Genomic DNA, 26,548 nt, shown 5'->3' on the forward strand with positions numbered 1-26,548 from the left:
TAGCATAATGGAATCTTTAAGAAGAAACTTGAGGTGTATCTACACAAAAATAACCTAGTGAGTGGCAGCCAATATGGTTTCAGAAGTGGCAGTTCCTCTTTAACCAACCTCATTAATGGTTTGTGAAAAAGTGGCAACTCAAGTAGACATCACAAAGCTGTGCGATATTCTAAACCCAGACTCCAAACAATGTTCCATACGGAAGGCTGTTATACAAGCTTACGGCAATCGGCTTCCTAGGTAAAATTTGAAGGTACATCAAGAAAGAATTTACATTCATATAACACTTTATCGTAGCCTCAGGCTATCCCAAAGTGCTGCATACACTAAATTACTTTTCAAAGCAGAGCGGCAGCCAACTTGCACTCAGCAAGATCCCATAATTGGAAAAATGAGCTGAACGTTATTGTAATGTTGGTCGAAGGAGGAATTTTGGGCAGGACACCAGGAGAACTTCCCACTCTTCTTCCAATAGTGGCACGAGATCGTTTACATCTACCTGAACAGGGTCGCAATTTAGTGTCACATCAGAAAGAAGCATGTGGAACAAGGCAGCTCTCCCTCAGTACTACCCCACGTCGGCTAAGATTACATTCTCAAATCCTGAATGGAGTTTGAAGCCTCGACCTTCTGACTCAGAAGCAAGAGTGAAGGCAACTCAGCCAAGCTGACAGACAAGGAATTGGCTGAAAAAAAGAGAAAGCGGCAGGTGCCAATTGGAGGAATGATCACTGATATACCTATCAATTCATTCCATGAAAAGCGATGAGTTAAGATAGTAACTATAGGTTTTTATTGGCTAAATAACAGAGCCCACCCTCGTGGGTGATCGGTTCTAACAAGGAAGAATACTAGCCAATCAGTCACCTTTATACCTGGGCAAGCAGGCGGCGCCATGGGCGGAGTCAGCTGAGGTATGCCTAGGTATAACAGCGTGTGTGGCAAGAGGTAACCTTGTGTAGTGATAACAACAGTGTAACAATAGTGAACGGTTGTGAACGATAACAGTGGTTTACCACATTCACTCCTTGTTTAAAATTGAGTCTGGCGGGGTGAAGTGTACTACCAGTTCGTGTATGTCAGTCTATCAGGAGGCCTCGTAAGCCTTTCTGATCGGCGCAGCAGCAGCGGCGGTGGTGCAGTATCCGATGTTAGTGCTGGTGTCTGCGTGGTCGACGAAGGCTCCTGGGGTTCCGGCATGCCGCCTACAGGAGCTGGATTTGGGGGAGTGGTGGGGGATAACAGTGGTATCTCAGGGGTGCCCGAGGGTGCGAGGTCTCACAAGGAGACTGTGTCCTCCCGCCCGTCTGGGTATGCCACATAGGCATACTGGGGGTTGGCGTGCAGGAGGTTCACCCTCTCGACCAGGGGGTCCGTTTTATGGGTCCTCACGTGCTTCCGCAGCAGGACGGGCCCCGGAGAAGTCAGCCATGTTGGTAGCGAGGTTCCCGTAGTCGACTTCCTGGGGAAAACAAACATTTGCTCATGAGGGGTGGCGTTAATGGCAGTACAAAGCAGTGACCGGATGGAATGGAGCGCTGCCGGGAGGACTTCCTGCCAGCGAGAGGTTGGGAGGCCCTTAGACTTTAGGGCTAAGAGGACGGCCTTCCAAACTGTCGCGTTCTCTCTTTCCACCTGGCCGTTCCCCCGGGGTTGTAGCTGGTGGTCCTGCTCGCAGCAATACCTCTCGCGAGCAGGAACTGGCGAAGTTCCTCGCTCATGAAGGATGAGCCCCGGTCGCTATGTATATAGTTCGGGAACCCGAACAAGGCGAAGAGGTCGTTCAGGCATTTGATGACCGTGGTACTGGTCATGTCTGGGCAGGGGATGGCAAAGGGGAAACGGGAGTACTCGTCAATAATGTTGAGGAAGTACACATTACGGTCAGAGGATGGGAGGGGCCCCTTAAAATCGATGCTCAAGTGCTCGAAGGGGCGGGTGGCCTTGATCAGGCTTGCTCTGTCCGGCCTATAGAAATGCGGTTTGCATTCGGCACAGGCTTGGCAGTTCCTGGTCATGGTCCTGACCTCCTCGATGGAGTAGGGCAGGTTGCGGGCCTTAATGAAGTGGTAAAGTCTAGTGACCCCGGGGTGGCAGAGGTCGTTGTGGAGGGTCCGCAGTCTATCAACTTGCGCGTTGGCGCATGTACCTCGTGATAGAGCATCTGGGGGCTCGTTGAGTTTACCAGGCCGGTACAAGATATCGTAATCGTAGGTGGAGAGCTCAATTCTCCACCTCAAGATCTTGTCGTTCTTGATTTTGCCCCTCAGCTTGTTATTAAACATAAAAGCAACCAAACGCTGGTCGGTGAGGAGGGTAAATCGTTTGCCTGCCAGGTAATGCCTCCAGCGTCGTACCGCTTCCACAATCGCCTGGGCCTCCTTCTCGACAGAAGAGTGTCGGATCTCAGGGCCCTGGAGGGTCCTTGAGAAGAAGGCCACAGGTCTCCCCGCCTGGTTAAGGGTTGCAGCTAGGGCGAAGTCGGATGCATCGCTCTCCACTTGGAAAGGGATGGACTCATCCACTGCGTGCATTGTGGCCTTCGCAATGTCTCCTTTTATGAGGGAGAAGGCTGCGCATGCTTCTGCTGTCAGGGGGAAGGAGGTGGACTTCATGAGGGGTCTGGCTTTGTCCGCATAATTGGGCACCCATTGGGCATAGTAAGCGAAGAGCCCCAGGGTTATCTTCAGTGCCTTTTGACAGTGGGGAAGGGGAAGCTCCATGAGGGGGCGCATTCTTTCGGGGTCGGGGCCGATGACTCCGTTCTCTACTACGCAGCCGAGGATGGCAAGGCGCGAGGTGTTAAACATACATTTCTCCTTATTGTAAGTGAGATTCAGCCGTTGGGCCGTACGGAGGAATTTCTCCAGATTAACATCATGGTCCTGCTGGTCGTGGCCGCAGATGGTAACGTTATCTAGATAAGGAAACGTGGCCTGCAGCGCGTTCTGGTCAACCATCCGGTCCATCTCCCTTTGGAAGACCAAAACCCCGTTGGTGACGCTGAAGGGAACCCTAAGGAAGTGGTAGAGGCGGCCATTCGCCTCGAAGGCGGTATACTGGCGGTCCTCAGGGCGGATAGGGAGTTGGTGATAGGCCGACTTAAGGTCGATGGTGGAGAATACCCGATACTGTGCAATCTGGTTGACCATATCAGATATGCGGGGAAGGGGGTATGCGTCCAGCTGGGTGTACCGGTTTATGGTTTGGCTGTAGTCGATGACCAGGCGGTGTTTATTGCCGGTCTTAACGACTACGACCTGGGCATGCCAGGGGCTGGTGCTCCCCTCGATAATGCCCTCCTTCAGGAGTCGCTGCACCTCAGAGCTAATAAAAGCTCTGTCCCCGGCGCTGTACCGCCTGCTCTTGGTAGCGACGGGTTTACAGTCGCGGGTGAGGTTAGCGAACGAGAGGGGCGGGACTTAGAGAGTGGAGAGGCCGCAGGTGGTACGCGGCGGGCGGTTTAAAAACTGCTGGTTGTAGACTCCGCATCATCCGCAGAGCTGGGGCAGGACGAGAAGTTTAAAGTTTTTATATTCCGTGCCCCTAACCGACAGGGTCACCACACAGTAGCCGCTGACGTCTGTTGAATGGGACTTCGACTTCGACGCCATCGAGATCCGATGGCGCGTTGGCCGGACAGTGAGGGAGTAGCAGCGCACCGTGTCTGGGTGAATAAAACTCTCCGTGCTCCCGCTGTCGAACAGGCAGGTCGTGGCGTGGCTGTTTACTTCGATGTCCATCATGGACCTGGACAGATGATGCGGGAGAGCTTGGTCAAGCGTGACGGAGGCCAGTGTATGGCTGAGTGAGCTGCTGTAGTCGGCAGGTGAGGCGGTGGTCGGGTCTGGAGACAAAATGGCGGCCGAGTGCGGCAAACAAAATGGCGGCGCCCATGACGCGGATCCCCACGAGGTCGAAGTTGGACAAAATGGTGGAGAAGATGGCCGCCCCCACGACTCACATGAGGCACTGCTGGCGTCTGTGGCCTTGATCAAAGATGGCCGCCCCCACGACTCACGAGGCACTGCTGGCGTCTGCGGCTTTCCCCCTGCAGGCGTTTGCGAAGTGGCCTTTTTTGCCGCATCCGGAGCAGGTCGCATTCCTTGCAGGGCAGCGCGCCCTTTGATGTCTCGCCTGGCCACAGAAATAGCAGCTGGCGGCCCGATCGCAGGGCTCCGCTGCCGCAGCAGGTCCCGAGGGTGGCGGTCCCGATCGATTCCGGGACACCGACGCCGTAGTAGGTCCCAGGGGCGGCGGTGTGAGGGGTATTGCAGCCGAAGTCGGGCCCGAGTCCCAGGGTCGCGCAGCACTGTACCCGGAGTACGCCTCGAGGTCCCGATGGGCCACTTCCAGGGAGCGAGCGAGGGCTGCAGCTGCTTTCAAGCCGAGGTCCTTTGATTCGAGCAGTCTTTGCCGTGAGTAGTCGGACCGAAGGCCTTTCACGAAGGCATCACGGATATTTCCTTCAGCATGTTGTGCAGCCGATACAGCTTTAAGGTCACAGTCCCTGCCGAGTGTTTGTAGCGCCCGTAAAAATTCATCGACAGACTCTCCTGGCTGTTGCGAGCGGGATCTTAGGAGATGTCTGGGATACATTGAATTTACTGGGTTCCGGTACTGCTCTTTTAGCAGGTCGAGGGCCTCCTCGTATGTAGCAAGGTCCCGGATGAGTGCAAATACTTTAGGGCTCACCTGGGCGGTCAGAACTCTTAGTTTGTCGGCTTCCGATGGCACGCCGGAGGCTACCAGGTGGGATTCAAAGCAGCTCAGCCAGTGATCGAAGTAGAGGGCTGAATTCGCTGCCTGTGGATTTAGATCCAGGTACGGCGGTCGGAGGGCTCGCAGCCAAGTCGGCTGCTGGGGCTGTTGTAGCTGGCCGTTTGGCTGGTCGTTTGGCTGCTCCAGTCCATTCATTTCAAAATTTAGCCAATAAAGTTGATATACCTATCAATTCATTCCATGAAAAGCGACGAGTTAAGATAGTAACTATAGGTTTTTATTGGCTAAATAACAGAGCCCACCCTCGTGGGTGATCGGTTCCAACAAGGAAGAATACTAGCCAATCAGTCACCTTTATACCTGGGCAAGCAGGCGGAGCCATGGGCGGAGTCAGCTGAGGTATGCCTAGGTATAACAGCGTGCGTGACAAGAGGTAACCTTGTGTAGTGATAACAACAGTGTAACAATAGTGAACGGTTGTGAACGATAACAGTGGTTTACCACAATCACCACACAGTTCTGGTCACCACACTTTAGGAAGGATGTGAAGGCCCTTGAGAGAGTGCAGAGGAGATTTACCAGAATGGTTCCGGGGATGGGGGATCTTAGCTACAAGGGCAGGTTGGAGAAGCTGGATTTGTTTTCATTAGAGCAAAGGAGGTTGAGGGGTGATTTGATAGAGGTGTACAAGATTATGACGGGTTTGGATAGGCTAGACGGGGAAAGGCTGTTCCCACTAGTTAATGGTACAAGGACTAGGGGACACAGATTTAAGGTTTTGGGCAAGAGATACAGGGGGGGATGTGAGGAAAAACATTTTTACACAGCGAGTGGTGAGGACCTGGAACTCGCTGCCGATGGAAGTGGTGGAAGCGGAGACACTCAGTGTTTTCATGGGGAGACTGGATAGGCACTTGAGGGAAATAAACTTGCAGGGCTACGGGGATAGAGCGGGGGAATGGGACTGACTGGATTGCTCTACAGAGAGCCGGCATGGACTCGATGGGCCGAATGGCCTCCTTCTGTGTTGTTATGACTATGTTTGGGAGATGCATTGAGTGGAGTGGCCTGGGGTTAGGGTTGACTATGGTTTCTGATCAACCGTCATAAAATCATACAGCACAGGAGCCCATAGTGCCTGAAAGAGCGATCAAATTAGTTCCACTCCCCTGCCCTTTCCCCATAGCCCTGCAATTTTTCCCTTCAAGTGTTTATCCAATTCCCTTTTGAAAGTTATTGAATCTGTTTCCACTGCCCTTTCAGGCAGCGCGTTCTAGATCATAACAACTCGCTGTGGAAAAAAAATTCTCCTCTTCTCTCCCCTGGTTCTTTTGTTAATTATCTTAAAACTGTGTCCTCTGGTTACCGACCCTCCTGCCAGTGGACACGGTCTCTCCTTATTAAGTCTATCAAAACTGTTCATGATTTTGAACACCTCTATTAAATCTCCCCTTGACCTTCTCTGCTCGAAGGAGAACAACCCCAGCTTCTCCAGTCTCTCCACGTAATTGAAGTCCCTCATCCCTGGAACCATTCCAGTAAATCTCCTCTGCACCCTCTCAAAGGCCTGGACATGCTTCTTAATGTGCGGTGCCCAGAATCAGACACAATACTCTAGCCAGTGATTTATAATGATTTACCAGAACTTCCTTGCTTTTGTACTCAATGCCACTATTTATTAAGTCCAAGATCCCATATACTCTTTTTTTTTTAAAAAAACAGCATCAACTTGTCCTGCCACCTTCAACTTTTTGTGCACATATACCCCCAGGTCTCTGTTCCTGCACCCCCTTTAGAATTGGACCATTTAGTTTATATTGTCTCTCCTCATTTTTCTCAAAATGCATCAACTATTTACAATCTATATTAATCTAATATCAATCTAGATGAAGGGACCGAGTGTAATGTATCCAAGTTTGCTGATGATACAAAGCTAGGTGGGACAGTAAGCTGTGAGGAGAACACAGAGTCTGCAAAGGGATATAGACAGACTGAGTGAGTGGGCAGTAAGGTGGCAGATGGAGTATAATGTAGGGAAATCTGAGGTTATTCACTTTGGTAGGAAGAATAGAAAAACAGAATAGTTTTTTAAATGGTGAGAAGCTATTAAATGTTGGTGTTCAGAGAGATTTGGGTGTCCTCGTGCAAGAAACACAGAAAGCTAGCATGCAGGTACAGCAAGCAATAAGGGTGGCAAATGGCCTGTTGGCCTTTATTGCAAGGGCCTGGAGTATAAGAGTAAGGAAGTCTTGCTCCAATTGTACAGGGCCTTGGTGAGACCACACCTGGAGTACTGGGCACAGTTCTGGTCTCCTTATCTGAGGAAGGATATACTTGCCTTGGAGGCGGTGCAACGAAGGTTCACTAGATTGATTCCTGGGATGAGAGGGCTGTCCTATGATGAGAGATTGTGTAGAATGGGCCGATACTCTCTGGTTTAGAAGAACGAGAGGTGATCTCATTGAAACATGTAAGATTCTGAGGGGGATTGACAGGTAGATGCTGAGAGGTTGTATCTCCTGGGTGGAGAGTCTAGAACTAGGGGTCACAGTCTCAGGATAAGGGGTCGGCCATTTAAGATTGAGATGAGGAAGAATTTCTTCACTCAGAGTTGTGAATCTTTGGAATTCTCTACCCCAGAGGGCTGTGAATGCTGAGTCTTTGAGCATATTCAAGGCTGAGATAGATTTTGACTTGAGGGGAATCAAGGAATATGTAGATCGGGCGGGAAAGTGGAGTTGAGGTCAAAGATCAGCCATGATCTTATTGAATGGTTCAAGGGGCCGTGTGGCAAATGGAATTCAATCCGGAGAAGTGTGAGGTAATGCATTTGGGGAGGGCTAACAAGGTAAGGGAATACACAATAAATGGTAGGATACTGACAAGTGTAGAGGAACAAAGGGACCTTGGAGTGCAGGTCCACAGATCCCTGAAGGTAGCAGGACAGCTAGATAAGGTGGTTAAGAAGGCATACAGGATGCAATCCTTTATTAGCAGAGGCATGGAATACAAGAGTAGGGGGGTTATGCTTCCACTGTATAAAACACTAGTTAGGCCGCAGCTAGAGTACTGCGTGCAGTTCTGGTCACCACATTACAGGAAAGATGTGATTGCACTAGAGAGGGTACAGAGGACATTTACGAGGGTGTTGCCAGGACTGGAGAAATTTAGCTATGAGGATAGATTTGATAGGTTGGGGTTGTTTTCTTTGGAACAGAGGAGGCTGAGGGGAGATTGATTGAGGCATATAAAATTATGAGGGTCTAGATGGAGTGGATAGGAAGGACCTATTTCCCTTAGCAGAAGGGTCAATAACCAGGGGGCATAGATTTAAAGTAATTGGTAGAAGGATTAGAGGGGAGTTGAGGAGAACTTTTTTCACCCAGAGGATGGTGGGGGTCTGGAACTCCCTGCCTGAAAGGGAGGTAGAGGCAGAAACCCTCATCACATTTAAAAAGTACTTGGATGTGCGCTTGAAGAGCTGTAACCTACAGGGCTACGGACCAGGAGCTGGACAGTGGGATTAGGCTGGAGAGCTCTTCTTCGGCCGGCACAGACCCAATGGGCCGAATGGCCTCCTTCTGTGCCATAAATTTCTATGATTCTATGCTCCACTCCTGCTCTTAATACTTATGTTCTTATAACTGAAGGCCCCCATTATCACTACTCTATTGTTTGTATGCTTTTCTGAAATTTGCTAGCAACTTTGCTCTTCTATCTCCTTCCCATAAACACCCAGCAGCGGAATAGTTCCACCTCTTCCTAACTCTAACCATCAGTCCTTTCTCGTGCTCTAACACTTTACTTGATAAATACTGCCACTCCCCTCCTTTTTTTCTTCCCTATCTTTCCTGAGTATCTTGTAGCCAGGTATATTTCCTGAATACATTTCAGTCATGAGTATTAAGTTCTCAATCCTCCCCTTGCTTGAGCCAGGTCTCTGTTATTGCCGCTATATCATAATCCCATGTGGCAACTTTTGCCTGCAGCTCAACAATCTTATTTACCATACTCCGTGCATTCACGCACTCCAAACCCATCTTAGTCTGCCTTGCATTTCCCCCCGTCTGATCCTCCTATTTCTGAACTACTCTTCATTAGAACATAAGAACATAAGAAATAGGAGCAGGAGTAGGCCAATCGGCCCCTCGAGCCTGCTCCACCATTCAATAAGATCATGGCTGATCTGACCCTAACCTCAAATCTTCTATCACTCTGCATCCACCCGAACCCATGTGATCTCCCGGGAGAGGCGAAAAACCAGATAAAGACCCAATGGCCAATTTGGGAGAAAAAAATCTGGGAAATTCCTCTCCGACCCATCTAGGCGATCGAAATTCTTCCAGGAGATCACTCTGTCCCTATATTTTCTACAGTACTTACCTTCTGTAAAGGCGATCTCCACCCCAGCCAGGAACAGGAATAAAACCATCTCCTGAAATCTAACAGAATTAGAACACAGTAGGAGCAGAACAAGGCTACACGGCCCCTGGGCCCGCTCCACTACCCACAGGGCCATGACCATTCCGAACCCAGACTCATGTCCAATTTCCTGCCCGCTCCCCGTAACCCTTTATTCCCTTTACTTCTAGGAAACTATCTATTTCTGTTTTAAATTTATTTAATGATGTAGCTTCCACAGCTTTCTGGGGCAGCAAATTCCACAAACCTACCACCCTCTGAGTGAAGAAGTTTCTCCTCATCTCAGTTTTGAATGAGCAGCCCCTTATTTTAAGATTATGCCCCCTAGTTCTAGTTTCACCCATCATTGGGAACATCCTCACCGCATCCACCCGATCAAGCCCCTTCACAATCTTATATGTTTCAATAAGATCGCCTCTCATTCTTCTGAACTCCAATGAGTAGAGTCCCAATCTACTCAACCTCTCCTCATATGACCACCCCCTCATCCCCGGGATTAACCGAGTGAACCTTCTTTGTACTGACTCGAGAGCAAGTATGTCTTTTCTTAAGTATGGACACCAAAACTGTATGCAGTATTCCAGGTGTGGCCTCACCAATACCTTGTACAACTGCAGCAATACCTCCCTGCTTTTATATTCCAACCCCCTAGCAATAAAAGCCAACATTCCATTGGCCTTCTTGATCACTTGCTGCACCTGCATACTAACTTTTTGAGTTTCGTGCACCAGGACCCCCAGATCCCTTTGTACTACAGTACTTTCCAGTTTCTTGCCATTAAGATAATAACTTGCTCTATGATTTTTCCTGCCAAAGTGCATAACCTCACACTTTCCAGTATTGTATTCCATCTGCCAAATCTCTGCCCACTTACTTAGCCTGTCTATGTCCCTTTGCAGGTTTTTTATGTCCTCCTCACTCACTACTTTCCGTCCCATCTTTGTATCATCTGCAAACTTTGATATGTTACACTCGGTCCCCTCCTCCAAATCGTTAATGTAGATTGTAAAGAGTTGGGGACCCAGCACTGACCCCTGCGGAACACCACTAGTTACTGGTTGCCAATCTGAGAACGAACCATTTATCCCAACTCTCTGCTTTCTGTTAGAGAGCCAATCCTCCACCCATGCATTCTAGTGCTGTTTCTCTCTTCCTGTCCTCTGTGCACCGTGTTTCTCCTCTAATGCTTTATCCTGGTGCCCATCCCCCAGCCAAATTAGTTTAAACCCTCCCCCACAGCACTGGTTAATCTTCCTGCAAAGAGATGGAGAGTGAAGTAGTTGACTCAGAGACTAGGGTCCTGAATTTAAATAAAGGAAACTACGATGGTATGAGGCACGAGTTGGGTAGGATTGATTGGGGAATGTCACTCAAAGCGTTGACGGTGGATAGCCAATGGCAAACATTCAAAGATCGCATGGATGAACTACAGAATTTGTTCATCCCAGTTTGGCATAAAAATAAAACAAAAAAGGTGACTCAACTGTGGCTAACAAGGGAAATTAGGGATAGCATAAGGTCCAAGGAGAGGACATATAAATTGGCCAGAAAAAGCAGTAAACCTGAGGATTAGGAGCAGTTTAGGATTCAACAAAGGAGGACAAAGGGATTAATTAAGAGGGGGACAATAGAGTATGAGAGAAAGCTTGCAGGGAACATAAAAACTGACTAAAAGCTTTTATAGATATGTGAAGAGAAAAAGATTGGTGAAGTCATGCGTAGGTCCCTTGCAGTCAGAATCAGGGGAATTTATAATGGGGAACAAAGAAACGGCAGACCAATTAAATACATACTTTGGTTCTGTCTTCACAAAGGAGGACACAAATAACCCCTCCCTCCCATAGATGACGGGGAACATAGGGTCTAATGAGAGGGAGGAACTGAAAGAAATCAGTATTTGTAGGGAAATGGCATTAGGGAAATTGACGGGATTGAAGGCCGATAAATCCCCAGGGCCTGATAATCTACATCTTAGGGTACTTAAGGAAGTCGCCCTAGAAATAGTAGATGCATTGCTGGTCATCTTCCAAAATTCGATAGACTCCGGAACAGTACCCATGGATTGGAGGGTAGCTAATGTTACCCCACTATTCAAAACAGGTGGTAGAGAGAAAACGGGGAATTATAGACCGGTAAGCCTGACATCGGTAGTGGGGAAAATGCTAGAGTCCATTATAAAAGATGTAATAGCAGAGCACTTGGAAAACAGTGACAGGCTCGGACAAAGTCAACATGGATTTACAAAAGGTAAATCATGCTTGACTAATCTACTGGAATTTTTTGAGATGTAACTGGTAAAATAGATAAGGGAGAACCAGTGGATGTGGTGTATTTGGACTTTCAGAAGGCTTTCGATAAGGTCCCGCATAAGAGATTAGTGTGTAAAGTTAAGGCACATGGGATTGGGGGCAAGGTATTGACTTGGATGGAGAACTGGTTGGCAGACAGAAAGCGGAGTTGGAATAAATGGGTCTTTTTCCGAGTGGCAGGCAGTGACTAGTGGGGTACTGCAGGGATCGGTCCTAGGACCCCAGCTATTCACAATATATATTAATGATATAGACAAGGGAACTAGATGTAATATCTCCAAGTTTGCAGGCGACACAAAGCTGGGTGGGCGTGTGTGCTGTGAGGAGGATGCCGAGAAACTCCAGTATGATTTGGACAGGTTGGGTGATTGGGCAGAAGCATGGCAGATGCAATATAACATGGATAAATACGAGGTTATCCACTTTGGTGTCAAAAACAGGAAGGCAGAATATTATCTGAATGGCAATAGATTGGGAGAAGGGGAAGTGCAACGAGACCTGGGTGTCCTTGTGCACCAGTCGCTGAAGGTAAGCATGCAGGTAAAGCAGGCGGTTAAGGCGGCAAATGGTATGTTGGCCTTCGTAGCGAGAGGGTTCGAGTACAGGAACAAGGATGTCTTGCTGCAGTTGTACAGGGCCTTGGTGAAACCACATCTTGAGTATTGTGTGCAGTTTTGGTCACCTTATCTGAGGAAGGATGTTCTTGCCATGGAGGGAATGCAGCGAAGATTCACCAGGCTGATACCTGGGATGGCAGGAATGACATATGAGGAGAGATTGGGTCGATTGGGATTATACTCGCTGGAGTTTAGAAGAATGAGAGGGGATCTCATTGAAACTTATAAAATTCTAACAGGACTAGACAGACTAGATGCAGGAAGGATGTTCCCGATTACCGGGGAGTCCAGAACCAGGGGTCACAGTCTAAGGATAAGGGGTAAGCCATTTAGGACAGAGATGAGGAGGAATTTCTTCACCCAGAGAGTGGTGAGCCTGTGGAATTCTCTGCCACAGAAGGCAGTTGAGGCCAATTCATTAAATATATTCAAGAAGGAGTTAGATATATTTCTTAAGGCTAAAGGGATCAAGGGATATGGGGAGAAAGCAGGAACAGGGTACTGAATTTGGATGATCAGCCATGATCGCATTGAATGGCGGAGCAGGCTCGAGGGGCCGAATGGCCTACTCCTGCTCCTAGCTTCTATGTTTCTATGACATGGGTCCCTGCCCTGTTCAGGTGCAATCCCTCAACCTTGTACAGGTCCCTCCTGCCCCAGAACTGGTCCAAATACCCCAGGAATCTGAAGCCCTCCTTCCTGCCCCATTTCTCCAGTCACGCATTAACCTGCTTTAACTTGCTGTTCCTATACTCACTAGCAGTGGGAGTTATCCAGAGATTACCACCTTTGAGGTCCTCCTCTTTAGTTTGCTCACTGGCTCCTGAAACTGTCTGGAACCTCAACCCTCTTCTTTCCCGTCATTGTTTCCAACATGGACCACGACTTCTGGCTGTTCACCTTTCCCCCGCAGAATGTTCTGCATGCTCTCAGTGATGTCCTTTACCCTGGCACCAGTGCAACACACCATGTGAGGCTCAAGTCAGCGGTTGCAGAAACCCCTGACTATCGAATCACCAATGACCACTGCATTTCTACACTTTGCTGTGCCTCCCTGTGCAGTCATTTGCCCCAAGGTGTTGTGGATGTGCTCACACTACACTACCCCAAGGTAGTCATCACCCTCACTGGTTTTCAGCACTAAGAACTGGTTAGTGAGTGCCACACTCCCGGAGGATTCCTGAACTGCCTGCTTCTTTCTACTGTGTCGGCTGGCCACCCATTTACTATCCTCCTGAAGTCTATGTAGTTGTGGGGGACCACCTCCTGGAACGTGTGTTCCAGGAAACTTTCAGCCTCCCGTATGCCCTGTAGTGACTCCAGCTGCTCAAGTTCAAAAACCCTGAGCTCCAGCAACCAGAGTCTCTTCTTGCCCACGTGGTTATCGAGGACACAAAGTGTCTTGGAGTTCCCACGTGGCACAGGAGGTGCAGGAAACGGGTCTCCACTGTCCTACCTGTACAGACTATGGTATCGTATATGATACAGCTTTCCAGCTCCGACTTGGATTGTCACTTCCTGAAAAAAAAAATCAATGAGGTTGGTTTCAGAAACACAATGAAAGTTAGTTATGCTTCTCGAGGATGCCAAACTAAGGGTAGTAGTCTGCTATGGAATGATGAGAAGGCCCAGCATCTTCTCAGGACAATGAAGGGCAATAAATGCAGCTTTGTCTGTGTCATCCACATCCCGAGAACAGATGTAAAAACTTGGGAGATGGCCAATATCACTGTTCCAAATTGATACATGTTAAAAATAAGACCCTTGGATGTACTAATTTAATAAATTAAAGGGTAAGACAGTTGACATGCAGTGGCAGACACTTAGAGATATTTCATAACTCTCAACAAAAAATCTTTCTTTCTCACTGGAATATATTTAAGAGAAGGGAGCACCATCCGTGGCTAACTAAGGAAGTAAAGGGTGGTGTCAAATTGAAAACGAAGGCATACAATGTTGCCAAGATTGGTGGGAGACCAGAGGATTGGGAAATTTTCAAAAACCAGCAAAGGATGACTAAAACAATAATAAAAAGAGAGAAGATGAATCAGGAGAGTAAACTGGCAAGAAACATTAAAACAGATAGTAAGAGCTTCTACAGATATATAAAAAGAGATTAGCTAAAGTAAACATTGGTCCCTTAGAGAATGAGACTGGGGAATTAATAATAGGGAACGGGGAAATGGCAGAGACTCTGAACAAATATTTTATATCTGTCTTCACAGTAGAAGACACTAACAACATCCCAATAATGGATAATCAAGGTGCCACAGGGAGGGGGGAGCTAAAGACAATCACTATCACTAAGGAAATAGTACTCGGTAAAATAATGGAACTAAAAGACGACAAGTCCCCTGGACCAGATGGCCTGCATCCCAGGGTCTTAAAAGAAGTGGCTGCAGAGATAGTGGATGCATTGGTTGCAATATACCAAAATTCCCCAGACTCTGGAGAGGTCCCAGCGGATTGGGAAACTGCAAATGTAACACCCCTATTTAAGAAAGGAGGGAGAGAGAAAACAGGAAACTATAGACCAGTTAGATTAACTTCTGTCGTTGGGAAAATGCCGGAGTCCTTCATTAAGGAAGCAGTAGCAGGGCATTTGGAAAATCATAATGCAGTCAAGCAGAGTCAGCATGGTTTTATGAAAGGGAAATTATGTTTAAATAACTTGCTGGAGTTCTTTGAGGAGGTAACGAGCAGGGTGGACAAAGGTGAACCAGTGGATGTGGTGTATTTGGGTTTCCAGAAGGCATTCGATAAGGTGCCACATAAAAGGTTACTGCATAAGATAAGAGCTCACGGAATTGGGGGTAATATATTAGCATGGATAGAGAATTAGCTAACTAACAGAAAGCAGAGAGTCAGGATAAATGGGTCATTTTCCAGTTGGCAAATGGTAACTAGTGGGGTGCCACAGGGATCGGCATTGGGACCTCAACTATTTACAATCTACATTAATGACTTGGATGAAGGGACCGAGTGTAATGTAGCCAAGTTTGCGGAGGATACAAAGATGGGTGGGCAAGCAAGTTGTGCAGAGGACTCAAAGAATCTGCAAAGGGATATAGACAGGCTAGGTGAGTGGGCAAACATTTGGCAGATGGAGTATAATGTGTGAAAATGCGAGGTTATACACTTTGGCAGGCAAAATAAAAAAGCAAATTCTTATTTAAATGGAGAGAGATTACAAAATGCGACAGTTCAGAGGGACCGGGGGGTCCTTGTGCATGAAACACAAGAAGTTAGCATGCAAGTACAGCAAGTAATCAAAAAGGCAAATGGAATGTTGGCCTTTTTTTCCCCAAAGGGGTTGGAGTATAAAAACAGGGAAGTCCTGCTACAACTGTACAGGATATTGGCGAGACCACACCTGGAGTACTGCGTACAGTTTTGGTCTCCTTATTTAAGGAAGGATATACTTGCATTGGAGGCAGTTCAGAGATGATTCACTAGGTTAATTCCAGAGATGAGGGGGTTGACTTATGAGGAAAGGTTGAGCAGGCTGGGCCTATACTCATTGGAATTTAGAAGAATGAGAGGTGATCTTATCGAAACATATAAGATACTGAGGGGGCTCGACAAGGTAGATGCAAAGAGGATGTTTCCCCTCGTGGGGAAATCTAGAACTCGGGGGCACAGTTTCAGAGTAAAGGGTCGCCCTTTTAGAACTGAGATGAGGAGGAATTTCTTCTCTCAGAGGGTCGTAAATCTGTGGAATTCTCTGCCCCAGAGAGCCGTGGAGGCTGGGTCATTAAATACATTTAAGGTGGAGATAGACAGATTTTTGCAAGATAAGGGAGTGAAGGGTTACAGGGAGCGAGCAGGGAAGTGGCTTTGAGCCCAAGATCAGCCATGATCTTACTGAATGGCGGAGCAGGCTCGAGGGGCCAAGTGGCCTATTTCTGCTCCTATTTCTTAATGTTCTTAATCATGTTTTGATTGCTACCCTATTCTGAAGCCAGTTTTCCATCCAGTGCAAAGCTTCAGCAGTGTGGCATCCTGTTCCTAGCTTTCTAAACATGCAAATATTTAAGCATCTCATTGAAACTTATAAAATTCTAACAGGACTAGACAGACTAGATGCAGGAAGGATGTTCCTGATGGTGGGGGAGTCCAGAACCAGGGGTCACAGTCTAAAGATAAGGGGTAGGCCATTTAGGACAAAGATGAGGAGGAATTTCTTCACCCAGAGTGGTGAACCTGTGGAATTCTCTACCACAAAAGGCAGTTGAGGCCAATTCATTAATATTCAAGGAGTTAGATATATTTCTTAAGGCTAAAGGGATCAAGGGTAATGGGGAGAAGGCAGGGACAGGGTACTGAATTTGGATGATCAGCCATGGTCGCATTAAATGGCAGAGCAGGCTCGAGGGGCCGAATGGCCTACTCCTGCTCCTATCTTCTGTTTCTATGTTTCTATGCCCCTGTCAGCCTTGTCAGTAGTGGATTTAAAAATCCCAGGAGGTTAGTTAAACATGGCCTGCATGGCCTCAATTCATGCTGAGTCTCCGTGAACAAGTGGCACTTTTCCAACTTAAATAATAGTTATTTAATATTTGTTTTTAAGTACTGAGTAAAACTTGTCAATAATCATCTGTAAAACTTATATTTGAGTTTTCAGTGCAGAACAGCACTGTAAATTACAGTAATAGGACATACTACATTCTTAACAAAATTAAGAACTTGAGAGGGTAGCCATTTCCATAGGAACATGGGAATGAACAGGAATGTGCCACGGTACGCGAGGTCAGACCACGATTTACTTTACCTGTTACAATTGATTTCTGACTCCGTGTTTTCATTCCAAAGTATACCTGAGGTCGGTAGGATCCCCAGTATTTCTGTGGTGACAATGCAGGATTGGTACTGTTGCTGTTCAGTATCCGCAATGAGGGGTGAGGTGTTATGATTCTGTTAGCAAGCCAGGACCTCATGTAAATAGCATAGCAAAACCAGACACAGCTCACGATGCACAGTACAATTGCTATGTTGATGAAGATATTCCCCAAATTGGACTTCTTCTTCTTTTCCTTAGTTGGAGGTTTCTTGTGAGGTCCAGCATTCTTTCCATTTTTCCCATCCACTTTGGGATCAATCAGCCTCTCCTTTTTCAACCTCTGCCGTGCCATGCTTCACTGTGGGGAGAAGAGCGGGAGGTATTTCAAAACATAGAATCATTGAATGGTAACAGCACGGAAGGCCATTCGGCCCCTCCAGCCCATGCCGGCTCTCAGCTAGTCCCACTCCCGTGCCCTTTCCCCGTAGCCCTGCAAATATTTTTCCTTCAGGTACTTATCCAATTCCTATTTGAAAGCCACGATTAACCACCACCCTTTCAGGCAGTGTATTCCAGATCCTAACCTCTCGCTGAGTAAAAAATGTTTTTCCTCATGTCGTCTTTGGTTCTTCTGCCAATCACCTTAAATCTGTGTCCTCTGGTTCTCGACCCTTCCGCCAATGGGAACAGTTTCTTTCTATCTACTCTGTCTAGCCCCCTCATGATTTTGAACACTTCTATCAAATCTCCTCTGCTCCAAGGAGAACAACCCCAGCTTCTCCAGTCTATCCACGTAACTGAAGTCCCTCATTCCTGGGAACCATTCTTGTAAATCTTTTCTGCACCCTCTCTAAAGCCTTCACATCCTGCCTAAAGTGTAGTGCCCAGAATTGGACACAATACTCCAGTGGGGGCCGAACCAGTGTTTTATACAGGTTCATCATAATTTCCACGCTTTTGTACTCTATACCTCTATTCATGAAGCCCAGGATCCAAGTGCTTTTTTAATCGCTTTCTCAACCTGCCCTGCCACCTTGAACGATTTGTGCACATATACCCCCAGGTCTCTCTGTTCCTGCACCCCCTTTAGGATTGTACCTTTAGTTTATATTTCCTCTCCTCATTCATTCTTCCAAAATGTATCACTTTGCTTTTATCTGCATTAAATTTCATCTGTCACGTGTCCGCCCATTCCACCAGCCTGTCTATGTCTTCCTGAAGTCTATCACTATCCCCCTCACTGTTCACTATACTTCCAAGTTTTGTGTCATCTGCAAATTTTGAAATTGTGCCCTGTACACCCACATCCAAGTCATTAATATACATCAAGAAAAGCAGTGGTCCCAGAACCGACCCCTGGGGAACACCACTGTATACCTTCCTCCAGTCCGAAAAACAACTGTTCACCATTACTTTCTGTTCCCCGTCACTTAGCCAATTCCATATCCATGCTGTCACTGTCCCTTTTATTCCATGGGCTTCAGCTTTGCTGGCAAGTCTATTACGTGGCACTTTATCAAAAGCCTTTTGGAAATCCATGTACACTACGTCAACCGCATTGCCCTCATTAACCTTCTGTTACCTCATCTAGTTAGTTAAACATGATTTGCCTTTAACAAATCCGTGCTGGCTTTCCTTAATTAATCCACACTTGTCCAAGTGACTGTTAATTTTGTCCCTGATTATTGTTCCTAAAAGCTTCCCCACTACCGAGGTTAAACTGACTGGCCTGTAGTTGCTGGGTTTATCTTTACACCCTTTTTTGAACAAGGGTGTAACATTTGCAATCCAGTCCTCTGGCATCACCCGCGTATCTAAGGGGGATTGGAAGATTATGGCCAGTACCTCCGAAATTTCTTCCTTCACTTCTCTCAGTGGCCTAGGATGCATTCTATCCGGTCCTGGTGACTTATCTATTAAGTACAGCCAGCCTTTCTAGTACCTCTTCTTTATCAATTTTTATTAACATTAATACATCAATACTCAGTCTTCCTATTCTCCAAACCGATTATGAAGAAAATGGGGACCAATAAGAAATGTTACATAGCACTCCAAAAGATTGCCAAAATAACATATACATCCAACTAACATCAATCAGTCTTGGTACCAAATACAGGGCTGTCAACACTGCGGAAATATCTGCCTCGTCTGCTCTCTCAGGCGGACGTGAAAAAGATCCCATGGCACTATTTTGAAGAGCAGGGGAGTTCTCCCCGGTGACCTGGCCAATATTTATCCCTCAACCAACATCACTAAAACAAATTATCTGGTCATTACCACCTTGCTGTTTGTGAGATCTTGCTATGTGTAAATTGGTTACATTACAACAGTGACTACACTTCAAAAAGTACTTCATTGGCTGTAAAGCACTTTGGGACGTCCGGTGGACATGAAAAGCGCTATATAAATGCAAGTCTTTCTTTGCAATATTTGTAATCAGCATAGATTTATATAGATATATAAAATTTGCAACTACTTATGTACTTATTTTATATTGCGTTTATAAGAATGCCTCAGGGCACCTTGCATGGAGGTGAGATAGACACTAGCAGGAAGTACAGGAGTTTAGGTACAGTCAAAAGTCCACCCTTGTGGACGCTCTGAGATTTTGTTTGAAGTACTTTGTGCAGTGACTGGTGGTTTAAATATAACAGATTATGTTTTGAAAAATACACAGTGGGACGGATTATCCCCCTAATAGGTGACACTGCAGTTCTTTAAAAATTGGCTCAATTATTAGCCATCAGTAGAATTGAAGAATGTATTATACTGAATTGTACTGCCATTTTCATTCATAATTATTTGTTGGAGATATATCAGAGTAATACTACCATTCAAAAGGACTTTTAAGAATCAGACACAACTAAAAGACACCCTGGCCTGCACCTCAAGGATTTGATTTCTAACCAGGAAACTGTCACATTAAGGGCAAAGCACGGTACACTAGCTCCTGTCTCCCACAAAGTCACTGCATGATGTACGTGAAACAAAAACTCGGGGGGGTCCACGAGGGTGGATTTCCTGTAACTCCTGCTGGTGTCCATCTCTCCCATGTAGCAGGTGCCCCCGAGACAATCTTCGACATAATGATTGCGACATAAATTATTCAGATAATGAAGCAGTCCATGCCCACATGCAGCAAGGCATGGGCAATATTCAGGCTTGGGCTGATATGTGGCAAATAACATCTGTGCCACACAAGTGCCAGGCAATTACTATCTCCAACAAGCGAGAGTCTAACCACCTCCCCTTGACATTCAACTGCATTACCATCGCTAAATCCGCCACCATCAACATCCTGGGGGTCACCATTGACCAGAAACTTAACTGGACCAGCCACATAACTACTGTGGCAACAAGAGCAGGTCAGAGACTGAAGATTCTGCGGCAAGTGTCTCACCTCCTGACTCCCCAAAGCCTTTCCACCATCTACAAGGCACAAGTCAGGAGTGTGATAGAAACATAGAAAAATAAGAGCAGGAGTAGGCCATTCGGCCCTTCGAGCCTGCTCCGCCATTCAATATGATCATGGCTGATCCTCTATCTCAATACGATATTCCCGCTCTCTCCCCATACCCCTTGATGCCTTTTGTGTCTAGAAATCTATCTATCTCCTTCTTAAATATATTCAGTGACTTGGCCTCCACAGCCTTCTGTGGTAGAGAATTCCACAGGTTCATCAGCATCAGTGAAGAAATGTCTCCTCATCTCAGTCCTAAACAGAGATGAGGAAGAATTTCTTCACTCAAAGAGTGGTGAGCCTGTGGAATTCCCTGCCACAGAGGGCTGTGAAGGCTAATTCAATAAATATTTTCAAGAGAGAATTGGATATATTTCTGAAGGCTAAGGGGATTAAGGGTTACGGAGAAAAGGCGGGGACGGGGTACTGAACTGGTAAGATCAGCTATGATCTCAGACGAAGATCAGCCATGATCTCATTGAATGGCGGAGCAGGCTCGAAGGGCCGAATGGCCTACTCCTGTTCCTATCTCTATGTTTCTATGTTTCTAAATGTCCTACCCCGTATCCTGAGACTGTGACCCCTCGTTCTAGACCCCCCAGCCAGGGGAAACATCCTCCCTGCATCCAGTCTGTCTAGTCCCGTCAGAATTTTATACGTTTCAACGAGATCCCCTCTCATTCTTCTAAACTCTAGTGAATTCAGGCCTAGTCGACCCAATCTCTCCTCATACGACAGTCCCGCCAGCCCAGGAATCAGTCTGGTGAACCTTCGCTGCACTCCCTCTATGGTAAGCATATCCTTTCTTAGGTAAGGAGACCAAACCTGCACACAGTACTCCAGGTGTGGTCTCACCAAGGCCCTTTATCACTGTAGTGCGACATCCTCAATCCTGTACTCAAATCCTCTTGCAATGAAGGCCAACATACCATTTGCCTTCCTAACTGCTTGCTGCACCTGCATGTTTGCTTTCAGTGACTGGTGTACAAGGACACCCAGGTCCCTTTGTACATCATCATTTCCCAATCTATCAGCATTTAAATAATACTCTGCCTTTCTGTTTTTCCTACCGAAGTGGATAACTTCATATTTATCCACGTTATACTGCATCTGCCATGTATTTGCCCACTCACTCAACTTGTCTAAATGTGATGGAATACTCTCCACTTGCCTGCATGAGTGCAGCTCCAACAACACTCAAGAAGCTCGACACCATCCAGGACAAAGCAGCCCGCTTGATTGGCCCCCCCATCCACCACCTTAAACATTTAATCCCTCCACCACCAGCATACTGTGGCTGCAGTGTGTACCATCTACAAGATGCACTGCAGCAACTTGCCAAGGCTTCTTCCTCTGAAACCCGCGACCTCTACCACCTAGAAGGACAAAGGCAGCAGGCGCATGGGAACATCACCATCTCCAAGTTACACACCAACCTGACTTGGAAATATATCGCTGATCCGTCATTATCACCGAGTCAAAATCCTGTAACTGCCTCCCTAACAGCACTGTGGGAGCATCTTCACACAGACTGCAGGATTCAAGTAAGCGGCTCACCTCCAACTTCTCAAGGGCAATTAAGGATGCACAATAAATGCTGGCCTCGCCAGTGATGCACAACCCCCATGAATGAATAAAACAACCTCCTCCAGCCCTCCAACCTTCCGAGATCTCTGAGCTCCTCCAATTCTGGCCTCTTACGCATCCTTGATTATAATCGCTCCACTATTGGCAGCTATGCCTTCAGCTGCCTGGGCCCTAAGCTCTGGACTTCCCTCCCTAAACCTCTCCGCCTCACTACCTCTCTCTCCTCCTTTAAGACGCTCCTTAAAACCTACCTCTTTGACCAAGCTTTTGGTCACCTGCCCTAATATCTCTTGTGGCTTGGTGTCAAATTATGTTTGATAACGCTCACGTGAAGTGCCTTGGGACTTTTTACTATGTTAAACGTGCTATATAAATACAAGTTGTTGTAAATTGTATCCATTTGTCTGCCTATTTCACCAATCATTTTATGTCCTCCTGAAGTCTGTTACTACCCTTGATTTCACTCTTAATATTTTAGGATACAGTGTATGAGTTTGGATCTATGTCCCAAAGCTCTCCACCACTGGAGGTTTTCTTCACGTCATGTCTGGATCTGTCATAAACAAATTAATTGATTTTTATGATTAGTTAACAACTCCATTATTGTATCCTGTAACTACCAGGTAGTTAAAGGCCAACTAGACGGACCTTGGTCTTTTTATGTCCAGCAGTTGGTTTGAAACCGCAGATACAAATTACAATGTGACAAGGATACAAAAAACTTTTACATTGTAGCGATTGTATATCTGAAGGATAACTTTGTGTCAGTAACTCATTGAGTAGTGAGTGCAGCCCAGAGCCAGAATACAGGACACAGGACAGGACAGGGACACAGGGACAGGACCAGGACAGGGACAGGACACAGCCAGAATACAGGACACAGGACAGGACAGGGACACAGGGACAGGACCAGGACAGGACACAGCCAGAATACAGGACACAGGGCACAGAACAGCCCAGAGCCAGGATACAGGGACACAGGGACAGGACACAGAGCCAGAATACAGGGCACAGGACAGGACAGGGACAGGACCAGGACACAGCCAGAATACAGGACACAGGACAGGACAGGGACAGGACCAGGACAGGGACAGGACACAGCCAGAATACAGGACACAGGACAGGACAGGGACAGGACCAGGACAGGGACAGGACACAGCCAGAATACAGGACACAGAACAGCCCAGAGCCAGGATACAGGGACAGGACACAGAGCCAGAATACAGGGCACAGGACAGCCCAGAGACAGGACACAGGATACGGGGCAGGGACAGGAACACAGGAACAGGACAGCCCAGAGCCAGAATACAGGACACAGGACAGAGGGTGTGACAGGAGGCCGAGCCGCTGCCCGCTTCACTCATTACTCACGGGCTCGCTCGGTGCCTCAGGCCCGGGCCGCGGTGCTGGGCTCGCTCGGTGCCTCAGGCCCGGGCCGCGGTGCTGGGCTCGCTCGGTGCCTCAGGCCCGGGCCGCGGTGCTGGGCTCGCTCGGTGCCTCAGGCCCGGGCCGCGGTGCTGGGCTCGCTCGGTGCCTCAGGCCCGGGCCGCGGTGCTGGGCTCGCTCGGTGCCTCAGGCCCGGGCCGCGGTGCTGGGCTCGCTCGGTGCCTCAGGCCCGGGCCGCGGTGCTGGGCTCGCTCGGTGCCTCAGGCCCGGGCCGCGGTGCTGGGCTCGCTCGGTGCCTCAGGCCCGGGCCGCGGTGCTGGGCTCGCTCGGTGCCTCAGGCCCGGGCCGCGGTGCTGGGCTCGCTCGGTGCCTCAGGCCCGGGCCGCGGTGCTGGGCTCGCTCGGTGCCTCAGGCCCGGGCCGCGGTGCTGGGCTCGCTCGGTGCCTCAGGCCCGGGCCGCGGTGCTCGGTCGCTCGGTGCCTCAGGCCCGGGCCGCGGTGCTGGGCTCGCTCGGTGCCTCAGGCCCGGGCCGCGGTGCTGGGCTCGCTCGGTGCCTCAGGCCCGGGCCGCGGTGCTGGGCTCGCTCGGTGCCTCAGGCCCGGGCCGCGGTGCTCGGTCGCTCGGTGCCTCAGGCCCGGGCCGCGGTGCTGGGCTCGCTCGGTGCCTCAGGCCCGGGCCGCGGTGCTGGGCTCGCTCGGTGCCTCAGGCCCGGGCCGCGGTGCTGGGCTCGCTCGGTGCCTCAGGCCCGGGCCGCGGTGCTCGGTCGCTCGGTGCCTCAGGCCCGGGCCGCGGTGCTCGGTCGCTCGGTGCCTCAGGCCCGGGCCGCGGTTCTGGGTCGCTCGGTGCCTCAGGCCCGGGGGGCGGAGCCCGAGCAGCAGCTCCGCCAATCACAGCACTGGCACAGTGTCGAGGAGTGGAAGTGTTGGCAAGAGGCGCCGCTCGGAGGACCGGAAGGGAGGAGGAGGACGAGGACCTCGGATTTCGGCCGCTCCTCAGGGCGGGATGTGCCGGGTGCTTTGGGCTCCGAGGCCGGGGTCCGCAACACCTCCCCGAAATCACCAACATGCTGCAGTCTGGGGCCCGGCCTTGGGCCGCCCTGAATCCGGGCCACTCGGTGAGAGGGCGGCCTTTCCCCGCCTCGGGCTCCGGGCGCCTCATCGGCCCAGGTTTTGCGGTCCACATGCTGCAGGAACATTGGTAATTAATGATAATTACTGCCAAACAATCTCATCATACTTCCGTGACCGGTGGGCACCGCGGGGACTGGAGTGCATAATTGGATTGGACAACCAAATTTTAATTTGATTTGCTAAGGTTTATTTAAAGTTTTAGAGGTTTATTTACAGTTTATTTGTTTAATTTATTTGGTTCATTAAAAGAGGAACAATCTCATCATCTAACATTTAATTTTAGGAGTGTGGATTCTCATTCCTTTTCTTTCTGTCTCTGAATCCCATCTTTCTCTCTATTGCACATGATTTAAATGGAATTTCTACTTGCTGGTTTGGGCTGTGTGTCTCTGAGGATGCTCCAGTGTTGAAGAGCCTTGCCCGCTGGCACAGGCCCGCTCCCCTGTGGGCACCGCACCGGATCACAGGCCCGATCCCCTGTGGGCACCGCACCGGATCACAGGCCCGATCCCCTGTGGGCACCGCACCGGATCACAGGCCCGATCACCTGTGGGCACCGCACCGGATCACAGGCCCGATCCCCTGTGGGCACCGCACCGGATCACAGGCCCGATCCCCTGTGGTCACCGCACCGGATCACAGGCCCGATCCCCTGTGGGCACCGCACCGGATCACAGGCCCGATCCCCTGTGGGCACCGCACCGGATCACAGGCCCGATCCCCTGTGGGCACCGCACCGGATCACAGGCCCGATCCCCTGTGGGCACTGCACCGGATCACAGGCCCGATCCCCTGTGGGCACCGGATCACAGGCCCGATCCTCTGTGGGCACCGCACCGGATCACAGGCCCGATCACCTGTGGGCACCGCACCGGATCACAGGCCCGCTCCCCTGTGGGCACCGCACCGGATCACAGGCCCGATCACCTGTGGGCACCGCACCGGATCACAGGCCCGATCCCCTGTGGGCACCGCACCGGATCCCCTGTGGGCACCGCACCGGATCACAGGCTCGATGGCAGCAAGTTGCTGCTCAAAAACCCGTGAAAAGTCTCTGGGCAGCTGTCAGCACCACAAACAGAGGGAATACTGCTCATCACACCATTAACAATTCACTTAAACCTGAATGCACCAGCCCAACCTTTCTGCCATGTTTAGTGGGTAACTAGTGGGTAAGTACAGCTACTTCACGCCCTTACATGGATTTCATAGCTGAATCTGTCAGCGACATGCCGTTGGGGAGCAGGGCAACTTAGCAACTTCCGCATTCCTGCCTTTAACTGCACATGTACAGACTCCGGAAGTTATTGTTCGCCTCAACGCAAAATCCGGACCAGTCGGTTGACTTTATCGCAAGGAATTGCGATTCTTTCTAACTCCAGGAGGTTCATTCCTGCACTGATATCTGGTAACCAGAATTCTATTCCTGGTACCAGTGGAGAAGTTGGTGTGCAGCCCTCACAGCAGAAGCCTTTGCTTTTGCAAGCCCCAGAGTCAGAGCTCCTGGGAAAGGTCTCAGTGAGTCTTGGTTTATACACCTTTTCTACAAATTCTTGTGCAATATTCCTATCATAGATAGATAATAAAAGATATAAACATATTTTAAACTGTCCATTACTCTCACGCTATCCTCCGCATCAAAATCTAGTCTGTCTCAACATTTGCAATTACAAAATGCGAACATATGAAAAGAAAGGCAAGAACATTTCACCAGGCCCATCAATCCTCACCCTATTCATTAGATGGCACAACCTCAAATGCTACCCTGGCCAGTTAGCTCCATCAAAAACTCAGCCTGTTCTCCGCTCTCTGGTCAGAATACAACCTGTCTTGATTTCAGAATATCAATTTAGACAACATAGACTGTTCCAATGCTAAATGCTAGCTACTCTGTGACAGGCATATCTGTTCTGAGCTCAAATCTGGCAAATCATTACTTTTGAACAACTGAAAATTCTGATCTATCACAAGTATTGCCACATTGAAAAGGTGTAAAGCACATATCTGGCATGGAAGAGTAGTGCCATAGTAAATTAAGCAAATTTGCATTCATTTACATAAATCATACACTAACTCCCAACTTACTGTAGAATTATTCTAAGCGATGGAAGCTAGGATTGCGAAATGGTTCTACG

At 48.6% G+C, this 26,548-nt stretch overlaps 1 protein-coding gene across 1 annotated transcript in view; it reads right to left on the bottom strand.

Moving 5' to 3' along the window:
- LOC147107230 (mannosyl-oligosaccharide glucosidase-like) overlaps positions 1–24,055 on the bottom strand; it is a 38,855-nt gene extending 14,800 nt beyond the window's left edge. The window contains exons 1-2 of the mRNA XM_086008446.1: positions 23,269–24,055; positions 16,842–17,208 (exon numbers count right to left, since the gene is read on the bottom strand). Coding sequence (XP_085864572.1) covers positions 16,842–17,202 — 361 coding nt within the window. The 5' untranslated portion in view covers positions 17,203–17,208; positions 23,269–24,055. The remainder of the gene's footprint in view (positions 1–16,841; positions 17,209–23,268) is intronic.
- Positions 24,056–26,548: the final 2,493 nt, after the last annotated feature.

Source organism: Somniosus microcephalus, chromosome 15 (genome assembly GCF_052327205.1).
Source record: "Somniosus microcephalus isolate GS21.2 chromosome 15, FLI_Smic_1.0, whole genome shotgun sequence".
NCBI classification, from domain to species: Eukaryota; Metazoa; Chordata; class Chondrichthyes; order Squaliformes; family Somniosidae; genus Somniosus; species Somniosus microcephalus.